General features: G+C 31.8%; 1 protein-coding gene across 1 annotated transcript in view; it reads right to left on the bottom strand.

Moving 5' to 3' along the window:
* Positions 1–23,139, bottom strand: part of ADGRG6 (adhesion G protein-coupled receptor G6) — a 169,376-nt gene extending 146,237 nt beyond the window's left edge. Inside the window, exon 1 of the mRNA XM_051997866.1 lies at positions 23,002–23,139. Within this exon, the coding sequence (XP_051853826.1) occupies positions 23,002–23,122 (121 nt within the window). The 5' untranslated portion in view covers positions 23,123–23,139. The remainder of the gene's footprint in view (positions 1–23,001) is intronic.
* Positions 23,140–23,886: the final 747 nt, after the last annotated feature.

Below are 23,886 nucleotides of genomic sequence, written 5' to 3'. Positions count from 1 at the left end.
AGGTGCTGTCTGGGTTGGCCTCAGATTAGAACTCTTGAGTATTAGATTCAATTGTATTTCCTGCTGTCCTCCCTTGTGTATTTGCTGAACAATTAAAAGTGTGAAAAGATTAATCAGTTTTTCATGTCATCATTGATGGAGAAAATTAAAAACACTTCAGAATAAATAAGAATCATCTATGATGTGCTTTTTTTTTTTTAAGCCCACACCCACAGACATTGAGAAAGTAGATGACCGGTTCAAATTTTTACAGATAAGGGAAGAGATGTTAGTTAAGAAAAAAAAGTATTAATACAAGCAAGTAGAGCTAACTGTAGGAAAAAAAAATCATATTAGCCAAAGGTTACATAAATTAGCCAGGTAGAAAAACGAAATTACTTGGGAAAGGAATGCTTAGAGGGGAATGTAAGAATTATAAGAATACCATCCTTGAAGGAGTGAGGAAGAAGAAGGTCTACAACTTAACTGTGAGGTGTGCTCTTTGCAAACAATAAAACGTTTTTTCGGTTCTTAATAAATTTTAAAAATAAATAAATAAATAAAGGGTGTTCACAAACACCCTTAACATATTTCTCACAATAAGAATTTAGTTTTTTTTTTCTTAAAGGAAAATCTGATTTAAAAATTTAGATGAAAATTGTAGAAATAGAATATTTCCTGTCCCTCTTCTCTCTGAAAAATAAATGCCAAATAAACATAAAATTATATATTTTAACAGGTTTACATTTTTCACAGAGCTATTACTTTCATTGCTTCTACGAAATAAATACTAAAATACTTCCCACTTGTAACTTCTAAAACCAGTGATTAACCACACACACAGAGTCTTGGAGTCATATTAACTGATTTTTAAAAATGTTTTGTCCTTATGTTAATAACATGGAGGAAGTAGAAATGCTATCACATAATAAATCTAGAGAATGATATTGGAGAAACTTTTTATTTTAGCTCACTGAAATGGTTTTTCAAAAAGTCAAATTGTACTCACTGACTGAACAAAAGCCAAAATTGCTACTTAGCAAAATGACAACACAATGTCTAACATATAGTAAGTACTTAATAAATGCATGCTAACTGATCAGCTATGCACAAAAAGAAGAAACAAGGAGATAACTGCCATTTAGCTTCTGTTTCCAACAAAGAGGGTGAAGACTGCTGCTTTCATCAAAAACAGTAACTCCCCCAGGGGTAACTACAGCCTTTTCTATAATAAAGAATTGTATTATGGATATTTTCTTATAAAAGGGATCTTCTATCTCTATTAAATGTCCATAGATGTCCCAGAAATGAGATCACCAAATCAAAGGGAATGAAGAATTTTAGTAACACACAACTAGTAATGTTTTCAAATAATTGACACTGAATGAAATTTAACTTTTAACCAAATATTTTTCAACCCTGATCTGTGGTTTCAATTCTTTTGGTCTTAGTCCAATTTAACTGTAAAATCATTATACTAATGGAAAGAGATTTTTAAGTTAATGTGACTTCTGACATGTTTAGAAAAAAAGATTGTCTCTTATAAAAAGTCATTCATTCATTCATTCATTCAATAAGCATATATTAAATTCCTCTCATGTGTCAGACACCAGTGTATTGAGAATGAGAGGGCTAGAGGGCTAGTTTCTCAGTTTTATTACTCATACAACTCAAAAAATTTCTTAATTTCCTATCTTAAAATCAAAATTATTAAAATTGTTTTCAAGACTGTTATGATGGAAAAGTTACACGGAGTTCAAAAGAAAAGGAATTTGAATATGAAAGGGGGCAATTTTGTGAAACAGAGTATAAACCTGAAGACAGTCAAGTAAGGAATCTTGATATTGAATTGCAGTCTCATGTTACAACTACTTACCAGATCTCCACATATATGGACCATAGACATTAAAAACTCAACATGTCCAAAACATTATTCCTCCTCAAACTTATATCTCCTTCAAACTTCCTCACCTCTGTTTGATATTACCATTTTTCTTTTTATCCAGATTTGCAGAATTGGACCTTTCTCTTCCTTAGGGTCATATTCCATCAATTTACTTCAGTGATTCTCTACTACCTATTTTTTATCTTTTTCTTTTTTTTATTTTTACTAAAAAAAAAAAAACAGAATATAAAAAAAGAAAAGGAAAACAAAACAAAACAAACAGAACATTGCCACATGCCAAGAATAACATCAGGAAGGATTCAAAATATATAATAATAAATTGCTAGTTTAAGAAAGGATATATAATAGTAGAAGAAATTACTTCCATGAGTCTCCATCTTTTTTTTTTTTTGCTTCCTTTTGTTCTCTGATGCACACTTTTTTTTTGCTTTATTCTTTTTTCCCCCTTTCATCCCTCTCTTACTTCCCCAAAGCAGACTATAGTTCACACACACACATACACTCACATACATACACACACACACACATATATTTATATAGACATATATATATATATATATACATATATACTCTCCCATATATTCATATGCACCCACAGACCCACTTACACATCCATATATCTATATATACACATACACAGAACATGTATACATAGCTACATATACTCAGACACAAATATACAAATACAGTTATCCATACATAAACATGCATCTAAAACAATAATAGTATGATTAACATATAATGTAGATTTCTCTCATTTTGTCGAACATCAATGATTACCAGATATACTTTTTTTCTAATAAATTATACTCCCAATTCTTATTGTAATGTTTGTGTATATCTTTGTTCTAATTCCTGCTACCTCTTCTGCTTTAAATATGCTCCTTAACTTGTCTTACTATTACTTAAATATTATTATATTAATTATATCACTTGCCTTGCTATTATTTAACCTCCCCCTATCCTTGTCTTCTTTTCCCATCCTTTGCTTCCCCCTGTTATCACTCTCCCACCCTTATTTCTTTGTAGATTTTGGAGGGTGCTATATTCTTCATGGTATATATGTAGTATTGACTAACACACTCCCAAGATGAGATTTTCAGAAATACAAATCCTCTTCTCTCCTCTAATACCTCTGTGTTTATTCTTTCTCTACATCTCATTAGATTAACATATTTACTATTTTTACCTTTTCTTAGACAGTTTTCCTTTTTAGAGTTATATCATACTCAACTCTGCCCCAATCTTTCTTTTGAGCTACCCAATTGCCAATGTTAATCTTAAATACATGGTATACATCTCCATGTAAAAAACATAAGCAATTTGTCCACATTAAGTTCCTTGAAATTGATCTTTGATATCGGCTCTTACATGTTAAATTTTCTATTGAGTTTGGGTTTGAAGGAAAGTCCTCAAAATCTGCAAATTCACTGAATGTCAATTTCATCCAATATTAGGTAAAATTTTGCTATTTTTGCTATTGGCTATATTTTTGGCCATAGGCCTAGTTCTATTGATTGCTGGTATATATGATTCCAGGACCTGTGGTCTTTTACTATGGCTGCTGCTAAGTCCTGAACAATTTTAATTATAGCTCAACATATTTGAATTGTTTTTTCTTCTTTTTCACAAAATTTTCTCTTTGATCTGGGACTTTTGAAATTTGGTAATAATATTCCACAAAGGATCTCTTTGAGGTGGTAATTAGTGGATTTTTTGCTATTTTTACTTTTCCCTCACATTCTATTGTCTATGTCTATTGTTCCTTCTACCACCTCTAGAATAAAATACAAACTCCTCTGTGGCATTTAAAGCTCTTCACAATCTCAAGATTCCCAAGCTTACTGCTCATTATTTTTCTTTAACAACTCTACATTTGAGCTACAGTGACCTCTTTTGCTTTTTCCCATACAAGACATGCTGTCTTCCACTTCCCTGCCCCATCCTCTTTCTTCATCTTTGGTTTTTGTTTACATTATTTACATTCAAGTCTTAATTTAAATACCTCCTACACATAACTTTTTCCGATTTTTCTTTATTATTAGAACACCTCTCCCAAATTTCCTTGTATTTATTTTCCATAGATATTATATTTATCCATATAAATATTGTTTCCCTCAAAAGAATGTCAACTTTGGGAGAACATAGATGCTTTTCATTTTTTAGCATATCCTCCTCCCCATTTCACACAGTACCTGGTACTAAATGTTAGGAGTTTAATGAAAACTTGTTGAATTAAACCATTCTGTCTCCTCAACATCTTACAATTGTCACCTTCTCTTCATTTACAAACTTCTATCCTAGTTCAGGACTTTATCCCATCTCACCTAGCAACAGCTTCTTAATTGTTTTTTCTACTGCCCCGCTCTTGCCTCTCTAGTCTAAACTACAAATAGCTGAAGAGTTAATCCTAAAACATAGATTTTATATTCCACTTAAATACAAAATAATAATAACCTTTAACCTGTCATTTAAAGTATCTCACAATCTGGCTGTCACTTACCTACTTATATTCATTCACCTATCAAGTATCAGGGAGTTTTAGGTGCTGAGGACACAAAACAATTCTTGTCCTCTGGAAATTTTATTGGAAGGAAAACAACATGAAGACAGGTAAATACATACACGTTCTCTAAATATATAAATTAATGGAAGGAGCTAGCAGTTGTGGAAGGAGAGAAGGAAATGGAAGAACAGAATAGAGCCTAATGTAAGAAACGGACTTTGAACTAAGCTTTGAAGGAAGAAAGAAATTATATTCAACATAGATGCGATGTAAGTGCTCTTTAGTCATAGGGCAATGAGATAGAAGATGCACAATAATGTATCAATTTGACAAGAAATCTGATTGCTTGAATGAAGTAGTAAGCAATAAGCTTGGAAAGACAGATGAGTAAAATTGTGAAAAGCTTTAAATGCTATGTAGAAAAGTTCATATTTTGTTTATTTTTTCCAGGCTTATTTCATATTACTTCATTTCACACAATCTCTATTATAATCAAACTGGCTGTGTAATTTATTCGTATTCATTACATTCCATCTACTACCTCCATATATTTGCACAAGTAGTCCCCACACCTGGAATGCATTCCCTCCTCAGCACCAGCTTTAGCAATCACTAGTTTCCTTCAACACACAATTCAAGCTCCCCTCCCATAAGAAGTAACTCAAGATTCCTCCACTCCAGCAGGTATTTTTCTTGGAATTACTTTACTTTGTATTATTTTGTATAAGATAATTTTCATTATTTTGTATATTTACTTCTCCGAGAATATACCTTATATTCCTCCCCCCTCCCATAGTATATCATGACTTCTTAAGGATCAGATACATTTTTCCTCTTTTTTGTCTTTCTTCTATCTCTGGATCTAACTTGAGGTGTTTAAAAATGTTTGGTGAATTGAATGAATAAAGATCCCATTAGAATGGAAAAGAAAAAGAAATAGAAAGAAGTTACCTAGTAAGAATTATGGACTTATGCTGGAACAAAATTAAAAAGAATTCAATTGAAATGATACAGTGTAAGTATATCTTAATCACTGAATGCATTCCATAAAAAGTGAGAACACAGACCGCAGATTCTTAACTTGGAATCCTAGGGAGTCTATGATTTCATAGAATATATGAATTTGAATAGGAAAACAAATTACATCTTTACTTCCACTAGTCTCTAACTGAAATTTAACATTTTTTTAAGTAATGAATGCAGACCAGGATCATTATTCTAGGAGAGTTCATGATATACAAAATATATTAAGAACCATTTGGATGAAAAACATTTAAAATTTATCTAAGCATTTGAGTTAAGCCTAGGCTGCACTAAAATTTTATCTTGCTTTTTCTTCGGAGAAAGGACTTGCTAAGTTAAAATCATGAAAAAGATTATAGTAGACTCAAAGATTTGATAGCAAAAATGATTTATATAAAAATAAATTCTATAAATTATAAATCCTACTATAACATAACTTTTATTCAAGCTCTCCAAAATGATTCTTGAAAGCTCTCTTGTTAATATATCGTACCATCCTAAAATTATTAATATTTATTATCTTTTCAACACATACCCTAAATTTCTACTCCTTCAGCCCAAATCCTGATGTTGTATTCAATGGAATAGAAAAAAAAATCTAGTTGAAAAAATATCCTTTTAAATATTTGTAGATAGCAAAATATTGTCATAAGATTTTTCTCTTTTGTAGACTAAACAATCATAATAGACATCATCATTATTTAGCACAACCATTAATTTTAAACACCTCTAGGGGAGTATTTGTATTATTTAATATAATAGACAAGGGTATGCTGGCAAATTTTTAACAACTAATTCTTCAAAAATGAACCAAAGGCTCACTTTTAAGTTAATCTTTATTATTAGCATTGTCTCCATTATTTTCTTACATCTATACAATCTAAATAATAAATTTAGCTTTAATTTAGAACATCTGCCAATTCCTGAGATGTAAATGTTCACACTGAAAATTTCAGAATCAGCATCTTTACAAGTCAGCTCCAGAATACTAATGACATTCACTTAAAGCTGAAAAAGACTGGAGATACAAGCTTCAACTTGATGGAGTAGATTAAAGCATTAGATCTGGAAACAAGGAGGTCTTAGACTTATATCTTTGCTCTTTCCTTTGATATATGTGTGTTTTTTTTTTAACATACAGCAAACAATAAATATGTCTTGAAATTAAATTGTTTCTGTTTCACTGTTCTAAACCTCAGTTTCCTTAGTAAAATGAAGGATTTGGCTATATTTTTATTTATTTCAGATAGTTAATGTGGAAAAACAACAAGAAAGAGAGGAGCCAACCTCAAAGTAAAACAAAACAAAACAAAACAACAACAACAACAACAAAAAAAAAACCTTGAAGGTTGGGGAGTTTGGTGATACGGTAGACAGAGCACCAGCTGGGGAGTCAGAAGGACTTGACTTCAAATCAGACACACATACTAGCTGTGTGACCCTGGGAATATCACTCAACTTAAAGTGTTTTGAAACAAAAAAAAAAAGTAAAAAGAAAACTTGAGAGTGAAGTTCAACCTTTGACTGGATGGATGTTTGTCCATATATAGACAAGTCATATAAGCTCTCTCAATAGAAAGATCCCAGAGATCTTTCAAAGAACATATGGTGCCAATCTGCACTGGTGGAGGGAGTTTACTGTGAACTCCCTATACCAATAAAATCAGAGTTTTAGTATTAAAAAAAAAAAAAAACAACAACTAGTTCAACTCTCTCTTTTTACATATAAGTAAAGTAAAATCCCTAAGAAATAAAGTGACTTGTCTGTTGTAATACAGGTGGGAAACATCTGGGTTTGAAACCTACATTTCCTAACTCCACATTTAGTGCTTCAATAAATCCTAATGGCCAATGAATTCCTATTTCTTTTAAAATTAAATATATAGTCCTCCATTTGACATTTAAAGCTCTTCATAGCCTAGGCCACCAGACCTTCCTACTCTTTACATAAACTACTTCTTTCACATAATCAGCAATTCAGTCTTCTAACACAGAATTCTCACATGGAATTCCTTGTCCATTACCATAAGAAATGTATAGGCTATCTTCTATATGAAGAATAGGGCTTCTAAGTAGCTCAATGGATAAAGTGCCAGGTCTGAAGTAGTAAAACTCTACTGCAAGAGTTCAAATCTGACCTCAGAAACTTACTAGCTATATAACTCTAGGCAAGTCACTTATCTCTGTCAGCCTCAATTTGTCATCTATCAAATGAGCTGGAGAAGGAAATAACAAAAACTCCAGTATTTTTGCCAAGAAAACCCCACATGGAGTCTTGAAGAGGCAGACACAACTCAAATGACTCAACAACAAACAACAATGATGATGTGATAAGAATGTATTTCCCTTCTGGCCTTGCTTTTCTGGCTCCCAAATTTCCAAGCTATGATAGCTCATCCTGGAACTTCCCTCAGGCAAAGTATCCTTGCTCGGAAACATTCAACTATTCCTTCACCTTCCTTATCTTGGAATAGCTCTCTGTAGAGTCACACTGGAACTCTTACTGCAGCTTCTATTTTGTGGATATGCCCAGGTTGGCTTTCATGGCTCTTTATGCCCTCTTCTGGCTTCCAGACTGTTCAGAATTTAGTCATTTCTCAATTGTGTCTGACTCTTTGTGACCCCATTTGGGATTTTATTGACATTGATACTACAGTGGTTTGCCATTTCCTTCTTCAGTTCATTAGATGAGGAAAATGAGAAAAATAATGGTAAGTGATTTGTCCAGTGGGTCTGGGGTCAATTTTGAACTCAGGAAGATGTCTTCAGGGACCCAGACCTGGCACTCTATTCACTGCACTATTCATCTGTCCTTTCAGAACTCTAGGGCATGCATGCTATCTTTCCCCATTCCAATGTAGCCTCTTGAGAATAGGGACTGTCTGTCTTTTTCCTTGTTCTTGTATTTCTTTAGCAGTGTCTCAGCTTAACTTGCTTGTCTTGTTTCCTTCCTCACTCCCTCCATCAAAAATAAATCCAAGCACCTTTCCTGATCTTTCAAGAATTCTTTTGCTCTTAAATTCCTGACATTAGTTCCAGGTAGTTTGAATGAAAGACTATTAATATTCACCATAAACCACTCTATTTACAAGAACAATTTAAGCACAATGCTAAAAAAAAGTCAATTTCATTCAACATTTACTTATTAGAACCACAAAATACAATATTATTGTATCTCTGTAAGTAGTACTATCATTCATATGATGGAAAAAATATTTTTATATTCCTACAAAGTAAACCTGTGACTGGTTCAGACAGTAGGAAGTAATTGTCAAATAAAAAATTAAAAAATGTATTGATTTCTGTTGTTACAAACTCTAGAAATTACCAACCTGAAAGGCAAATACTATATGTCAACATAGCCAGACCCCCAGAGGAAAAACAAACTTTGCTGTTTACTGAGACATGAGGTCTTCATCAGTATTATAATAGAACTTTTTGTGGTCATGGACTACACCTAAAAGATTTTTTAATTACCATTCTGAAGAGAGATGAGATTAACAGTTCAAATAATAAGTTAATGTTGACCCTCTGATGAGCCAGCCAGGAGGCAATTATTGGCATGCTTGGCCTGATTTAGAGAATTCAGGAAGGGGTGGAGATCATTTCTTCACAATGCTCCAGTGTAAGGTACTTGGAGCTCAAATTTTCCCAAAGTCTGAACATTTAAACATTTAAAAGAACCCTAAAAGACTGAGTCAAAAATCTTTCCTTTCTCAAATCAAATCTTTTCTTCCCCCCCCCAAAAAACCATTGTTACAAGTCCTTAAAAACACTATTCATAGAACTCCTAATCTCTGTCATACTCGTGTTTAGGCAAAGTAATGATGTAAAATTGATAAAGCATTTGTAATCAATCAGAACACAGCATTTATTAAGAATTGTATTATATGTAAAGAATTTTGTGTGTTCAGCATAACAAAAAATAAAATAATATTGAATCCTAAAAACTATGAGACCTTTGCAAAAGACTTGGAGCTGAACCACATTTCTGTCTACTTTGTTTGAATGTCTCAAAACCAAAGATTGACTGACTTACTATTTTAACATAGTGCTCTGCAAAAAGTCACCGCTTAATAAATGCCTTATTAATTTATTCATTCATAGCTTGAAGAGATGATAGGATAAAGTGAAGGTTTTTTTTAGCTTAAGAGACACAAATGTTTATGGGCAGCATGGAAGGAAGTAGAGAAATAAACTAAAGATTAGAGTAGGGAATGATTAAGTGGGCAGTTTGCTGGAGGAGGTAGGAAGGAGTGGGATAAAGGGTACTTGTAAAAGTAAACATCCAACTCTTTATTGAAAATTAGAGTCAAGGAGAGAATAGAAGACAATGTCAGGTGGCTTTGAGAATCAGAATTCAAAGCAAAAGACCTTTATTTTCTCAACAAAATACTATGTATAGAAGTCTTCTGAGATAGGAAAAATATCTAGGTGATTTCAGAAGTTTGGACCAGGATGTGAGTATGATGTAACAGAAAATCAGTTATGAAGGAGTAAAAGATTTCCTTTAATAAGGGTCAAAATAATAGTAAGGGGGATACATTTGTAGTGGTCTCAATTAATTTAGCACAGCATTTGACAGAAGCAAAAAAGAGGTAGTGGGAGCAGATCCAGAGTTGGGATTTGGCAAGGCATAGATGGCTAGTAGGAGACTAGAAAACATTAAATTCATTAATTTAATTAAATCAGTTTGTTAGTTAAATTAAATCAATAGTACCCTAGAATGTGAAATTGCTTAATAGGTAGAGATTGGGAAGAAAAGTGCTCAACTACAGATAACACATTGTCATTAAGAATTAATGATCTGTAGGGATAAACTCTCATTTAAATACCTTGTCAAAAAGCAATCAATGACATTTTATAAAGAGCAATACTGGTTAAGCCAAAATTTAGACTAGACAAAGTGCCATCCTTTAGGCTTATAAAGGTACTATTTGAGAATATGTATCTTAAATATATTAATTTGTTAATGTAGGATTTTGCTCAAGACAGTAGAAGTGATTAATCAAATTTCATTAACATAAGCTAAGATATTAAAGGTTAGGAAGAATGAGTAAGAAAGTGGAACAAAGTGAGAATGCCAGAGGAAGATTCTGGGAAGATGATGAAGTAGGTCAGAAAACTTCAAGCCCTCCTATCTTACCCCAAGCAACAATAAATTTTGACCTTAGGGCAACAATAAATTGGTGAAAAAAAAAAAAGACTTGGAACAGGACAGGGGTCCTCTTTGGAAAATCCTAAAAGATCCAGGATTAAAATTCAACCTCAGTGAGGGGTAAACATCTCCAGGCTAGCTCCATAGAAATAGCAAATGGGGAGAGAGCAGGGATCCAAGGAAGGCTAAACTACCACAGGAACTTTCACATCCCAGACAGCTTTGGGAATTGAAGTCTAGGAAGTTCAAGGAAACCTCTGCTGATAAGCAACACAAGGCACAGCTGTGCTGCAGAGATGCTGCCCTGGGCAAGAAGAAACCAGCACAGTGGGGAAGTATAGAAGCAGTGGGGCAGGGATTCTGCTGGCTGTGGATGCTGAGGCTTTTGGTTTGGGGTTCCAAGTTAGAGGAAAGAGCTGAATTAGAAGCACCATTCCCTCTCTCCTCCAAAGATTAGAGGTGCTTACACAAATAATTCTCATTTAAAATAATTAACAAGCAAAAAAGAAAGAACTCGACCATAGAATCCAACCATGTTATAGGAATGGGGAGATCAGGGTTCATCTCCAGAGAAGTATACATCTAACAGTGAAGTTAAAAAAGCTTCTACCACAAAGAGTAATACCAAATAGCTACCTGCCCAGAAAGAATTTATAGACGAACTAAAAAAAAAACTTCAAAAATAAAATTGGAGATTTAAGAAAAATGAAGGAGGAGGAGGGAAAAAAAAGAAGAAAGAAGTATCAAAGAAAAACAAGATTCTAAAAAAGAAAACCAACTAGAAAAGAAAATACAGAATCTTAAAGAAGAAAATAATTATTTGAGAATGAGAATTGGTCAGGGAGAAGCCAGTGAAATTATAAGAGACCAAGAAATAAAAAAATATAAAGAATGAAAAAACAAAACAAAACAAAAATATAAAGAATGGGAAAAAAAAGAACATGAAACATTTTACAAGAAAAACAACAGATTTGGAGAACAGATCAAAAAGTGAAAATATGAGGATAATTGGACTATCTAGTGTGGACTACTATTGTGACCCCCAAAAAAAAAAAAGAAAAGAAAAGATCTTGACACAATAATGCAAGAAAATATCAAAGAAAATTATCCTGGAATGACAGAACAGAAGGAGAAGGTAAAATTATGAAAAAAATCTACTGTTCGTTACCTCAAAGAGATATTACAAGGATCCTACATAGGAATACTATTGCCAAATTTCAAAACCTCCAAAACAAAAAGAAAATTTTACAAAAAGCAAACAAAAACAATTCAAATATGCTGGAGCTACAATTAGAATTGTACAGAATTTATCAGCAGCTACAATAAAAGACTGCAGTTCCTGAAACAATATAATTGGCAATCAAAAAAACTAGATCTGCAACCAAAAACATCATATCCAGCAAAACTAATGATAATATTCAATGAAAAAGATGGACATTCAAAAAAATTGCAGATTTTTCAGGATTTTGTCTCAATCAAACCCGTAAATTTAATATATATGAGCCAATATCAGTCATTAATTTCAAGGGATTCAACATGGACAAATGGTTTATATTTTTTGCATGGAACTATATACATCATACATTTAAGACTGAGTAGCTCAAAAGATTCAAGCAGACATAAGTACCATGTGAAGATAAAAATAGTAATTATGTTATCCAAATGAGGTGCAGAGGAAGAATAGATACAGAGGCATTCGAGGGAAGGAGGGCTGGTAGTTTTGAAAACCTACTTACATCACAAATGGGTTAAATAGGGAACACTACATAACATACTATGAAGGCTATGGCACCCTCCAAAACTGATAAAGAAATAAAGGGGGAGGGAAGAGGATAAAGTGGAGTATAGAAGGGTATGTAGAGATGGCAACAGGACAAGGTATGTAGATTAATTGGAAAAAGGTGAGAAAAGGGTGGCGAGCATTGAGTAAATTACAGAAAGGCTTACAAATTAACAGTGGGATAAAGTGTGTAGATCAATGGGAATGGGATAAAGAGGGAAATAAAGGGTAGGGGGAGAAGATAAGGGAAGGAGCCATGGGGGGTGAGGGTGATGGTGAAGTAATAGTAAAGCAAGTTAAAGAGTACAATTAAAGTAGAAGAGATAGTGGGGATAGGAAATAAGAGATATAGACAAACACTATAACAAGGATTAAGAGTAGAAATAGAATACTTGTGTATGTGTGTGCATGCTTCAATGTGTAGCCTGCTTGGGGAAAGTGGAGGGGATGAAAAGAGGAAAAAAGAATAAAGTAAAAAGTGCACAGCAGAGAATAAAAGAATAACCTACAAGGAAGCAAAGAAAAGATGGACAGTCATGAATATAATTTCTTCTATTATTATATATGTTTTCTTGAGATGGAAATTTGTTACATATTTTGAATCCTTCCTGATATTCTGCTGAGTAAATATAACAATGTTTTGTTTTTCTTTTTTTTCTATTCTTTCTTATATTTTGTTTAATAAAATTTTTAAATGAGAATGCAATTAATTTGTTTATTAATCCTCTTATTTGGACTCTATAAGAGATAATTAATTTGAATATTAATTTTATCATCCAAACTCTATATCTGATGTTTTCTCTTTTATGTGTAAGACCAATAATAAGCACCAGAACATAGATAATTCATGATGGAACATAACAGGCCACTGACAATGTTGATTACAATAAATTCTACAATTTTTGAAAAAGTTATTTTGTTAAATTGTTATGCTAAGTATGGTTTACCGGAAGAAGAACATGATGTTTGAAAAGTTTTACATGCTTTTCACTGTAATGTCATTATTACTATTCTGAACTAGGAACTCATTCAAAAATACTGAGCACTATTAGTGAATGCTACTGTTTACTTTGGTGGATCCATATTTTGTTAATGTGGGAACTCTTTAGGTTGCTATAAATTGGAAATTCTCCAATATTCCTCATTTTGTGTCTTTTTTTGTCTTTGCATAATCCCTATGTAGAACACATCATGTTTTTATTCTTTTATTATATACAAGCCATCAATGTACCATTCTGTGATCCATCTGCAGTCTCTTATTTTATTTACATGGGCAAAATCCACTTCCTCATTCAGTCATATTCATCCCAGGTAATATATTCTACATCACTTAACATGTACTTATAATGAAGCCTATCCAAGTTTATCATGCATCTCTCCATTACTCTTACCTATTTTTAATGCTCCCAATATGATAGAATTCCATACCTGAAATAATGTAGGGTTACTGTCAGAATATGGTTATAAAAGACATAGGCTTGTATGGCAGCAAGTAATTTGAAAGTCTAGCAAGTATTACATTATTTTTTCAAATGCAATCCAATTTAATATGTTCCTATTTAATTCTGGATCTACCTCACTGTTTTCCTGTAGCTGTCTAGGATATATATATGTGTGTGCATATATACACACATATATATACATATGCATATAGAATGATAAATCAATAGATCAATAACAGATAGACAGATAAACTAACTCTTACCAACTGAGCAATAAATGCATTTCATTTGTTTGTTTCACTTTGAATTAAGTTAAATCACTTTTTTGTATTTAATATTTTCATTTTCCCCAGTTACATGTAAAACAATTTTTACATTTGTTTTTAAAACTTAAGAGTTCTAGATTCTCTTTCCCTGCCCACTTCCAACCCCCATTAAGAAGACACATGTGAATTTATACAAAAAATTTCCATAAAGGTCATGTTGTGAAAGGAAACGGAGATTTCCATCCCCCCCCCAAAAAAAGCCCTAAAGGAAAATAAATAAAAAGAATACTTTTAAAAAAGTAGTCTTCAAACTATATTCACAGACACTTAGTTCTTCCTCTGGGTATAGATAGAATTTTTCATCATAAATCCTTCAAAATCATGGATCATTGTATTGCTGAGAGTAGCAAAGTCATTTACACCTGATCATCCCACAACATTGCTATTACTTTGTACACAATACATTTCATTTTGCTTGAGTTTATGGAGAACTTTCCAAATTTTTCTGAGAGCATCTGCTCATCAAGTCCCATAGAACAATAATATTCCACCATAATCACATACCATAATACCATTCCCCAAATAATGGGCATTCCCTCTGTTTCCAGTTCTTTACCCTAAGAAGGCAGCTGCTATAAATATTTTTGTACATATAGATCCTTTTCCTTTTTTAAAATCTCTTTGGTGATTCATGTACAGAAGTGGTATTTTTTGTTCAAAGGATATGCATGATTTTGTAGCCCTTTGAGCATAATTCATATTTTTTAATTATTTATCAATTCAGGAACGGCTCATTTTTTTAAAATAAATTCAATCATTTGTCATTATTATGAATGCTCATGAAAGTCTCTGCAATATTCTAGGATAAACAAAATGAACACTTCGCTTACAAGTAAGGTTGTTGGAGAACCTTAAATAAATTTAGGGAACCATTTTGCTGTTATTGTTTGGATATAGAAAAGAGTAGAAGCCATAGATAAACGTATCAACTTTGTTTAGACCATAGTTGGTATCTTTAGTCAGAGGAGCAATGAACAAAATTACGTGCCTTGATATCTGTCAGAAAACATAATTTTAATGTATAAAACAGTATAAACTCTGACAGGTTCTATCATTTTGGAAAGATTTCTGACATGGCCCCTGCAATAAGCTTAGTCTATTTTCTAAATATTAATCTATGAATCTATGAAGAGTGGTGATTATTTTTGCCCTGGAAATCCATAAAAAATGGAATACTTGAATGTGAGGGGAAAAAATCATAGTCTCATCTGAGCGTGAATTTGAGACTTTGGGGAGAATATTTAAAAATTACTCTTACTCTATAAGGCAAATTAATTTCTTTTTTAAAAAATCAGTTTAAAAGAAGGGGATTTTATCTTTTCTACACCTCTTAATCAATCATGGTACTATAAAGAAAAACTTCACTATAGAAAATTATCTGTATAAACCTATTTCTCATGTTTTCATCAAACCAAAACATTTTGGTGTTTTGCATGCATAAGAAAGCACATATATAGACCTAGAGTTGCTCATATCTTCTTGGTTGCATCTTTTTTTGGTAAAGGAATCACATGTGATTTCTTCCATTATTTTAGAATCCTAACATCCTTGAATTAGATTAAAAACTAATTTATGAGTACCTTTAATATTGCTTCCATACAGATTTCTTTTGAATTAGCTTGATTGCATCCAAACACTCTTCCTGGTTTCACCTTAAGTACCTTTGTAATTTATTTGTGTAGTACATTGAGTACTTTGATTACAAAATCCAAAATAGTGGTTTCATTGTCATTGTCAATGAGAACTTATTACTATAAAAACTTAATGCTATAAGTAGAACTGTTCTAGATCACATTTCTTTGTTGTCCTCCTTGTTTTATAAACATGCTTTAATCTCACATGGAGTCATCTCAGCTAGATTACACATTAAGCTTTCTGCAGGTTAATTTTCTCCTCAATAGCTTTTCAATTTTTTTTTTTTTTTTTTGGTGAGGTTATATTGCTTGTAGTCTTCAGTCATACTTCTTGGTAATGTTTTGCAAACAAGCATGTACTCTAAATCAGTATTGCCCTTGGCTGCTATGTCTCTCTGTTTGGCAAGAAGATTGTGTTTTCTGGCTGAAGGGCTTTCTGTCCTCTTTACTACTCTTATTATGGTAACTGTTTAGCATCAGTTAAGCTTCTCTGAGAAATAGCAATACAGTCAATTTCTTTATAGTCTCATTTTTCCCACTTCCCATTTTTTTTTAGAGTTTACACTTGTTGAAACAATCTGGGAAGGAAATACTGTAGTGTGTCTCCTCATCTTTATTTTTTATTTAAAAAAAGTTAATTTATTATTTATGTTTTAACATTCTCTTCTTTTTAAGTATGAGGAAGATCTAAGTATGTTTATAAAACATAGGGAAGAAGGCAGTCTGTTAAGGGGAGATTAAAATGTGGAAAAAAGAGGGCATCATCAAAGGGTCAAATACCTAAAGAATATAAGAGAAGATGGGATCAAGGGTATGAATAGAAGGGCTGTCAATGGAAGGCAAAGCTAGTGGTTTTACATGTAGTTAGTGGCTAATAATTGGTAGTCATATGGAACATAATATATAGAAAATACAGTATGGATGGAAGGTGGAGGTTCTCATAATGATGATAGTATGAGTCTGTATATTGTGTGGGTGAAGAAAATGAGTTCAAGTATAGATCATTAGGAAGTTTAAGGGTATAAGGCTTAGATAACTGGCAGTAAAGGTACTCTAGATATAGATACAACCTCCTTTAATTTTATGCCACTAATAATGCAAGAACAGAAGAGGATCACCAGGGCTGAAGACCATTTTCTATTTTTATACATTTTATGGGCTTTCACAAGCAATTAAAATCTCAAGAAGTAAAATTTCTAGTGACAAACCATTTTGTACTTAGCTATATTAGGAACCACACAAACCAAAATGCATTGTTTATCATGGGCATCAAGTGCAAACCTTTTCTAAGTTAGAACCTATCAAACATTGTATTTTACACAAAGAACCTGGGGCCCACTTTTATACCAGGACAGATCATCAGATAAGATTTCTCTAGGAGAAGATAAATGTCTAACATTATATAAGACATGAGTAAGAGAAAAAAAAATAAAGTGTTTCCAGACACAATTTGTTATCATTTGATCAATAGTGATGGACAGTACTCTTTTCAATAAGAAGATTCAAGGCAATTCCAATAGACTTGTGATAGAAAGTGCCATCCACATCCAGGGAGAGAACTATGGAGACTGAATGTGAATCAAAGCATAATATTTTCACCATTTGTTGTTGTTTGTTTTTTTTCTTTCTCATGTATTTTTCCCTTTTGATCTGATTTTTTTTTTTTTTTTGCACAGCAGAAGGAATATGGAAATATGTTTGGAAAATTGCATATATTTAACCTCTGTTGGATTGCTTGCTATCTTGGGGAGTGAGGAAAGCCATACAGAAGAGATATTTTCTCAAAAAAACACTATTTATTTGTTTAGTTAGGTAGTTATTCTGTGACTTAACACTTCACTTGACACTTCACCTCTCTAGAATTCAGTTTCTTCATTTGTAGTATCAGTGAGTTTTAGTAGCTCTTCCAAGTCCCCCTTTCAATCACAAGATTCTATGGTTCAATTCAAAGAACATTAAGAAGAAACCAGACATTAAAGTATCAATCCTCAAGTTGGGGACTGATAATTGAACACATTTAAATAACTGAATATACAGAACAATGTGATAATAACAGTAGAAAAGGAATGCTAAGAATCTGTTCAGAAGGAAAAAATTATCCATAACATCTGGATTCACTTTTTTAGTCAGAGCACCTGGCCTATGATAATTTTGCTTTTCTATAAGTTATTATATAAATAACACAGTTCAAGCGACACTTTCAAATATATACACATTTCTTCCCTGATTCAAATGTTGATGTGTCATGGAAAACAGAAAAACATTCAGATTTGAAATAATCTGCTGATATCATCGATTTTCTGGAGGGAAAGGGGGCACCTCCCTCAGAGATTATTACTAAGGATATCTGTATGGAAACAGGATCCTTGTTGCTTAGGAATTTGTTGGCTCCCACTGGTTGTTTCCCGCTCTACTTGAAATCATAAACTTCTGTCTGCCTGAGATATCACTAGCATCTTCACAGCTATGAACTGTCAGGCTACATATAAAGAAGTTAGGATGTGAAATATCTAATAACAAATTCTTAAAATGCATTTTCCCTCTCCCCTCTTCCCCCTCTTTTCTCTCTCTGTTTTAACTACAAACTTTCAAGAGATGGGCAGACTAAAAGGTAAGTGACTAAATTTTTTTAAACTCTATATTCCTTAATAATCCATGAGACTCACTTTAGGTTTTCAAAGGAATTTTTCCTTTTATAATGTTACTGATCTTATTTTCTTTTCTTAAATCACTATCATTCCCTAATTATTCCCAAGCACCTCAAGTCCTGATAGAGTTTTTCCTTGTAACAAAAGTAGTACAGTCAAGCAAGATGAATTGACGCACTGAACATGGCTGAAAAATGTGTCCCTCTTTCCACATACCCCATTGTCCGCCATTTCATCGATTGTAATTCTAATGTCTTTTAATGTTGTTTTCCTTTGTAATGTGGAAAACATTTAAGTTTTTCCTCTTGATTCTGATTATTTCACTTGCTCTCATAGGTAATTGTTATTATAAGCCATTATTTAAAGTTATATTTGTTAACTGGCAATAGACACAGAGTTGGTTTCTGCTTCTGAACTTGAGTATATTTCATGAGAGAAATGAGAGAAAAACTTGTTTACTAATTTATCTCCCTCTGGCTATTTCAATAAATACTGACTAACAAGTCTTAACATCACAAATCTATAACTTCACAAAGTTATATGAAACTTCCAAGACTATTAATTTGTGAATTTATCCTTTTATATTTAAGGCCATTGTCTATGTTAATAGAATGGTAAAGGTTCTACTGCACAGAAGATTCATGTGTCATTATTGACTAAAAAGATGTTCAAGGATCATACATGATAGCAAACTTCAAGTCAGTCAACAAACATTTATTAAGTGCACATAATGTGTCAAGTACTGTGTTAATCAGGGATACAAATATAAAAGAAAGATAGTCCCTACTCTCAGGAGCTTACAATAAGAGGAAAAAAACAGAAAAGGAAGTGAATAAGAGTGAGGGATGAAAGGAAGATACTATGCATAATGGAGGCATCCAAATGAATGCTTAAAGGTGGGAAATAAAGTTGGCCTAATTTCCTTATTTGCCTGGTTCAATTGATTAAATTAAATGAGTTTAGTTGCCTGCAACATATTGGGCATGAGGGCATAATGGAGAAGTTCAAAAGATTATTGCCATGTGGGAAATTGTTAGTTGTATATTGTTGGATCTTTTGAATTAAAAATGAACCTTAGATATTACTTGTGTCAAAATGTTCAATTTACTGATAACTAATGGAAAGAAGTATCAGCAAGATCACAATAGACAGTTTTAGAGTTGGGCCTGGTGCTCTTTCTAATTCACTCTCACCCCTAAACCATGCTACCAAAGAAATACAAGACCAAAAGTTAAGTAGAGACTTGGTAATTATGTGATTAATCAGAGATCAATAGCTAATCTAGGATTTAGGCACCAAAATTCCTTTTGGGGCCTAAATTATCCAAATTCATTACTTATAGGGATCAAATTAGGCAGACTGATCCTAATTTTATAAAGTACCTTATGTTATATAGCTAGACATGTTAACCATGTCAACTATATAATATTCTTCAACAATGCTATTTTTTATAACTTTGTATAAATGAAATATTTGTCAGATTATTTTATAGGAAATGAGGTTACATATATGGCACAGTAACAAGAATACAGGTTTTGAATCCTGGCTCTGTTACTTCCAATCTATATGTCTTTAGGAAATTTATTTCAACTCTGAGCCTCAGTATTTTCTGCTTATAGAATGAGATATTTGAATTAAGTGATCTCTAAGGGTTCTTCCATGATCTTTTTACAAGGGAAAGAAAACTTTTGTAATTTTTAAAAACAATAACCTTTTCTTATATGATCTTTTAATATAAGTGAAACAAATCTGTAAGTGTGATACTAATAATATATAACATATATATGTGTAAATGTGTGTGTATATATACTGGAAAATATTTAAGTGATTAAGAATACATAAACAATGGATGTGTAAATTTAAGAAGTTGTTTAAAATTTTCTACCACACAATAAAACCAAAATGAATAATCTGAATATTAACTATTATATCATGAAAACTTAAGTACAGAACCAGATCAATTACTTTTTTCTTGTTATTATTAGGAGGTAAATTCTTAACAAAATTAGAGATAGAGATAATTGTAACAGTTAAAACAAAAATTTTCAACAAAATTGAAGAACTTTTTTTAAGAACTTTTTTTGTGAATAGAATTAATGTAACTATGATTAGAAAGAAAGCAGTCAACTGAAAGGAAAAAATATATTTGTATCAAAAAAAGCTGATAAAAGTCTATTACCTAAGATAAAGAATTGACTAAAAGAAATAGGCAAAACTTTGCCTAAAGAATATGAACAAACAGTTCTCAAAAGAACTATAAACATTTAATAGCCTGATGAAAGAATGTTTCAAATCACTAATGTTTAGAAACATACAATTCAAAGCAATCATTAGATTTTACTTTACACCCAGTAAAGTGACAAAAGTGACAAACACTGAGAATGATCATTGTTGGAAATGTTGTAGAAACATGGACCCATTAATGTATTTGTGGAACTACAAATTGGTGCAAAAATTCTAGAAAATAATTTGGAAATATATGAAGAAAGTGACTTTTTTAAATGTTTAAATTCTTTAACCCATATTTACCTTACAAGTTACATATCCCAGAGGGTTTATGACAAAAAGAAAGGCATTACACACATCAAAATATTTAGAGCAGATTTTTTTTGTGTTGGCAAAGAATTAGAAACAAAGACAATGCCCAATGTTTAAAGGATTAACTAAAGATATCATGGTACATAAATACAATAGAATAGTATTGCACTATAAGAATTGATGAGTATGATAGATACAGAGAATCATGAAAATTATATGAACTGATGCAAAGTAACTAAACAAAACCAATAAAACCACATATGCAATAAATATAACATTGTAAATGTGAAGAAAAGCAACAAAACAACTGAAGGTAAACTTTAGAATATTATGATAAGTAACCTTAGTCCCAAAGAGAGATCAGAAGCCACCTCCCTATTTGTCTGCAGAGATGATGTAAAAGCAAAGGATATTCCAAAAATTGATTTAAAAATTGTTTTGTAAAAAAAAATTATCAGGTGCCATGCACCAAATCGAAGCCCAAAAAAGATCCAGTCTGCAAATATGTGTCTCACTCTATTTATTCAGATGTAAAGCTAATGAAAAATTCTAATGATATGTGTTCAAAACTAAAATGAGAACATACCCATTGCTTTGTTGTAAAGGAGGCTGGTATGTTAAAATAATTCCTAACACTTCCTCCATATAAATATGGTCAAAATAATTTTTCATTTTCAGAATTCATGGCACATAATTGATGTGTGGTTTCAATTCTGAAATATATTAAACTTTCTTTTAATTAGCAAGAAAAATCCAGAATTGGAGAACTATAAAAATTCAATACACTTTTAATTCTCTATTCTTTTTAAAGACTCCTTCCCTTCACTGACAGAGAGTCAGTAAGTGAGAGTGCCTTTCAAATAAAAGAGAAAAAAGAAATATGCAAAAAAATCTGCTGAAGGCTTTGCTTGTGCTTTGGCGCCATTAAACAATGCTGGGGAATTTTCCAACTAAGTAGCTGAAACTCCTAAAATTCTCTGTGCTCTGTCGTTTGGAAAAAGTATTTACCCAGCAAATAAAAACTAGACTTTCTTCATGTGAAAGAGCCATTTCAAGAGATTATCTCTTTGTTGTTCCAAAGCATCATTTATAAACATATATAAAACATCATTGTGACATATAGACTTTAAATGGAGCACTGACATAACCTTCCCAGAAATTTTAAGCAAAATAAATATATATTATAAAAATTTTGCTATTATTAAAAGTGACATGTTAATTCCATCCACCTAGAAAATTATAATAACTTCTTCAAGGAGAAAAGAAAGAGTTTTTATGAAAAAATAAGGTAGTCTGTACTGACAAAAACAGATCATACACTCATAATTTAGTTTTTAATACCAGTAACATTCTTCAGTCATTAATTAGCAATTTATATACTTATTTGTCTAAAGTGATTTCAGAATTTAATAAAAGAAAACAGAACTTAATAAAAGAAAAGACTCTTGCCTCAAGGATCAAAAATTTCTAAGAAAAACAATTTTAAAAAGACTTTGGTATATGCTAAAATTATTATGATTTTAATATTAGCACTCCCAGATTAATGTTTGTATGATTTTATACCAATTATAGGTTTTATTTTTCAAAATATTTTGTTGCAAAACATTAAATGTATCAAGATCATACATTTATTCTTTTCCCCAACAGAAATCATAAAAAGCAAAGAATAGCAGTAGTCAAATGCTGCTTTTAACAGTAAGAATATGAGTACTTTTTTAGATTTTCAGGCATTTCATCACAAAATATAAACTAGATATATATAGATATATCTATATATCTATATATAGATATATCTATATATAGATAAAATGATAATTAGTGAAGAAATGTTCTAAAGAAACATAAAACACTTAGAAATCATCATGGTCAAAGAAATGGTCATTCAACTGATAAAAAAGATTCCTCGAAAAGAGAAAGAGAAAGGCAGCAAAGAGAACATTTTGATAAAATAAGACACAAAAATATCACTATTAACCTTCTCTCACTTGAATCATTTTTAAACTTTGAAAAATGTATTCCAAGGAAGGTAAATTTATTCACAACAGAAAATTCCCCACTTACCTGAATGATGCACACAAACAGCATATAGAATAAGGAGGACCAGAAGAGGCTGCAACTTCCATTTCCAATGATAACTCCACATTCGACTTCTGTAAAACATCCTGCATAGGGAAAAAGTCATTAATGAGACCCATAATTGCAATAATAGTTATGAAACTGTTTGTCGCAGAAGCTATGGAAGAGAATGTTTTTATCAATCTTGTTTCTAATAAAAAGTTAGGCTCCAATAAAATATCTGTTATAGTCTTCTGTTTGTTAATTGTCCAAAGGGAAAAAAATTCTATGCTCTCACCTTTTAGATGATCAATATTTTTTTTGCATGGAAAAGCTGTTCTAAATCAAGGTAACACATGTAAAAATCATTCTACTGATGAACAACAGCTTGGTTTGATTTTTTCTTTATTTTGTTTTTTTAAGAAATAGCATAAATGCAGCTTGGAAGATATGTATATTATCCTCACTTGTCCCTTAGATTTTCCAAATCAGAACCAGCTAAAAATAAAGACTATTTTAAAGAAATACTTTTTAAATTTTACAAACACCATTGTTCTATGTATATTGATTCTTTCATCTCAAATTTCATCATACCTCAAAAGTGTTGAATATCCCCCTAAATATGTTATTGCACATAAGTTATATCTGTAATAACAAGGAAAACAGAATATGCTTTATGAAAAAATATAGATAAAATCTGATAAAGATGTATAAAACGTGAGCTATTTTTATATATCCTATACTTTGAAAACTACCTAATATACAAAGGTTTAATCTTTAAATGAAAATTACGTTTATTAATTATTTCTATTTAGGTTGTGGCTCTTTTCAACAGTGAAGTGATTCAGGCTAATCCCAATAGTCTTGTGATGAAGCCTCTGCACCCAGAAA

The sequence above is a fragment of the Antechinus flavipes genome, chromosome 4 (assembly GCF_016432865.1).
Source record: "Antechinus flavipes isolate AdamAnt ecotype Samford, QLD, Australia chromosome 4, AdamAnt_v2, whole genome shotgun sequence".
In the NCBI taxonomy this organism is placed as follows: domain Eukaryota; kingdom Metazoa; phylum Chordata; class Mammalia; order Dasyuromorphia; family Dasyuridae; genus Antechinus; species Antechinus flavipes.
This window is presented reverse-complemented; position numbering and strand designations above follow the sequence as displayed.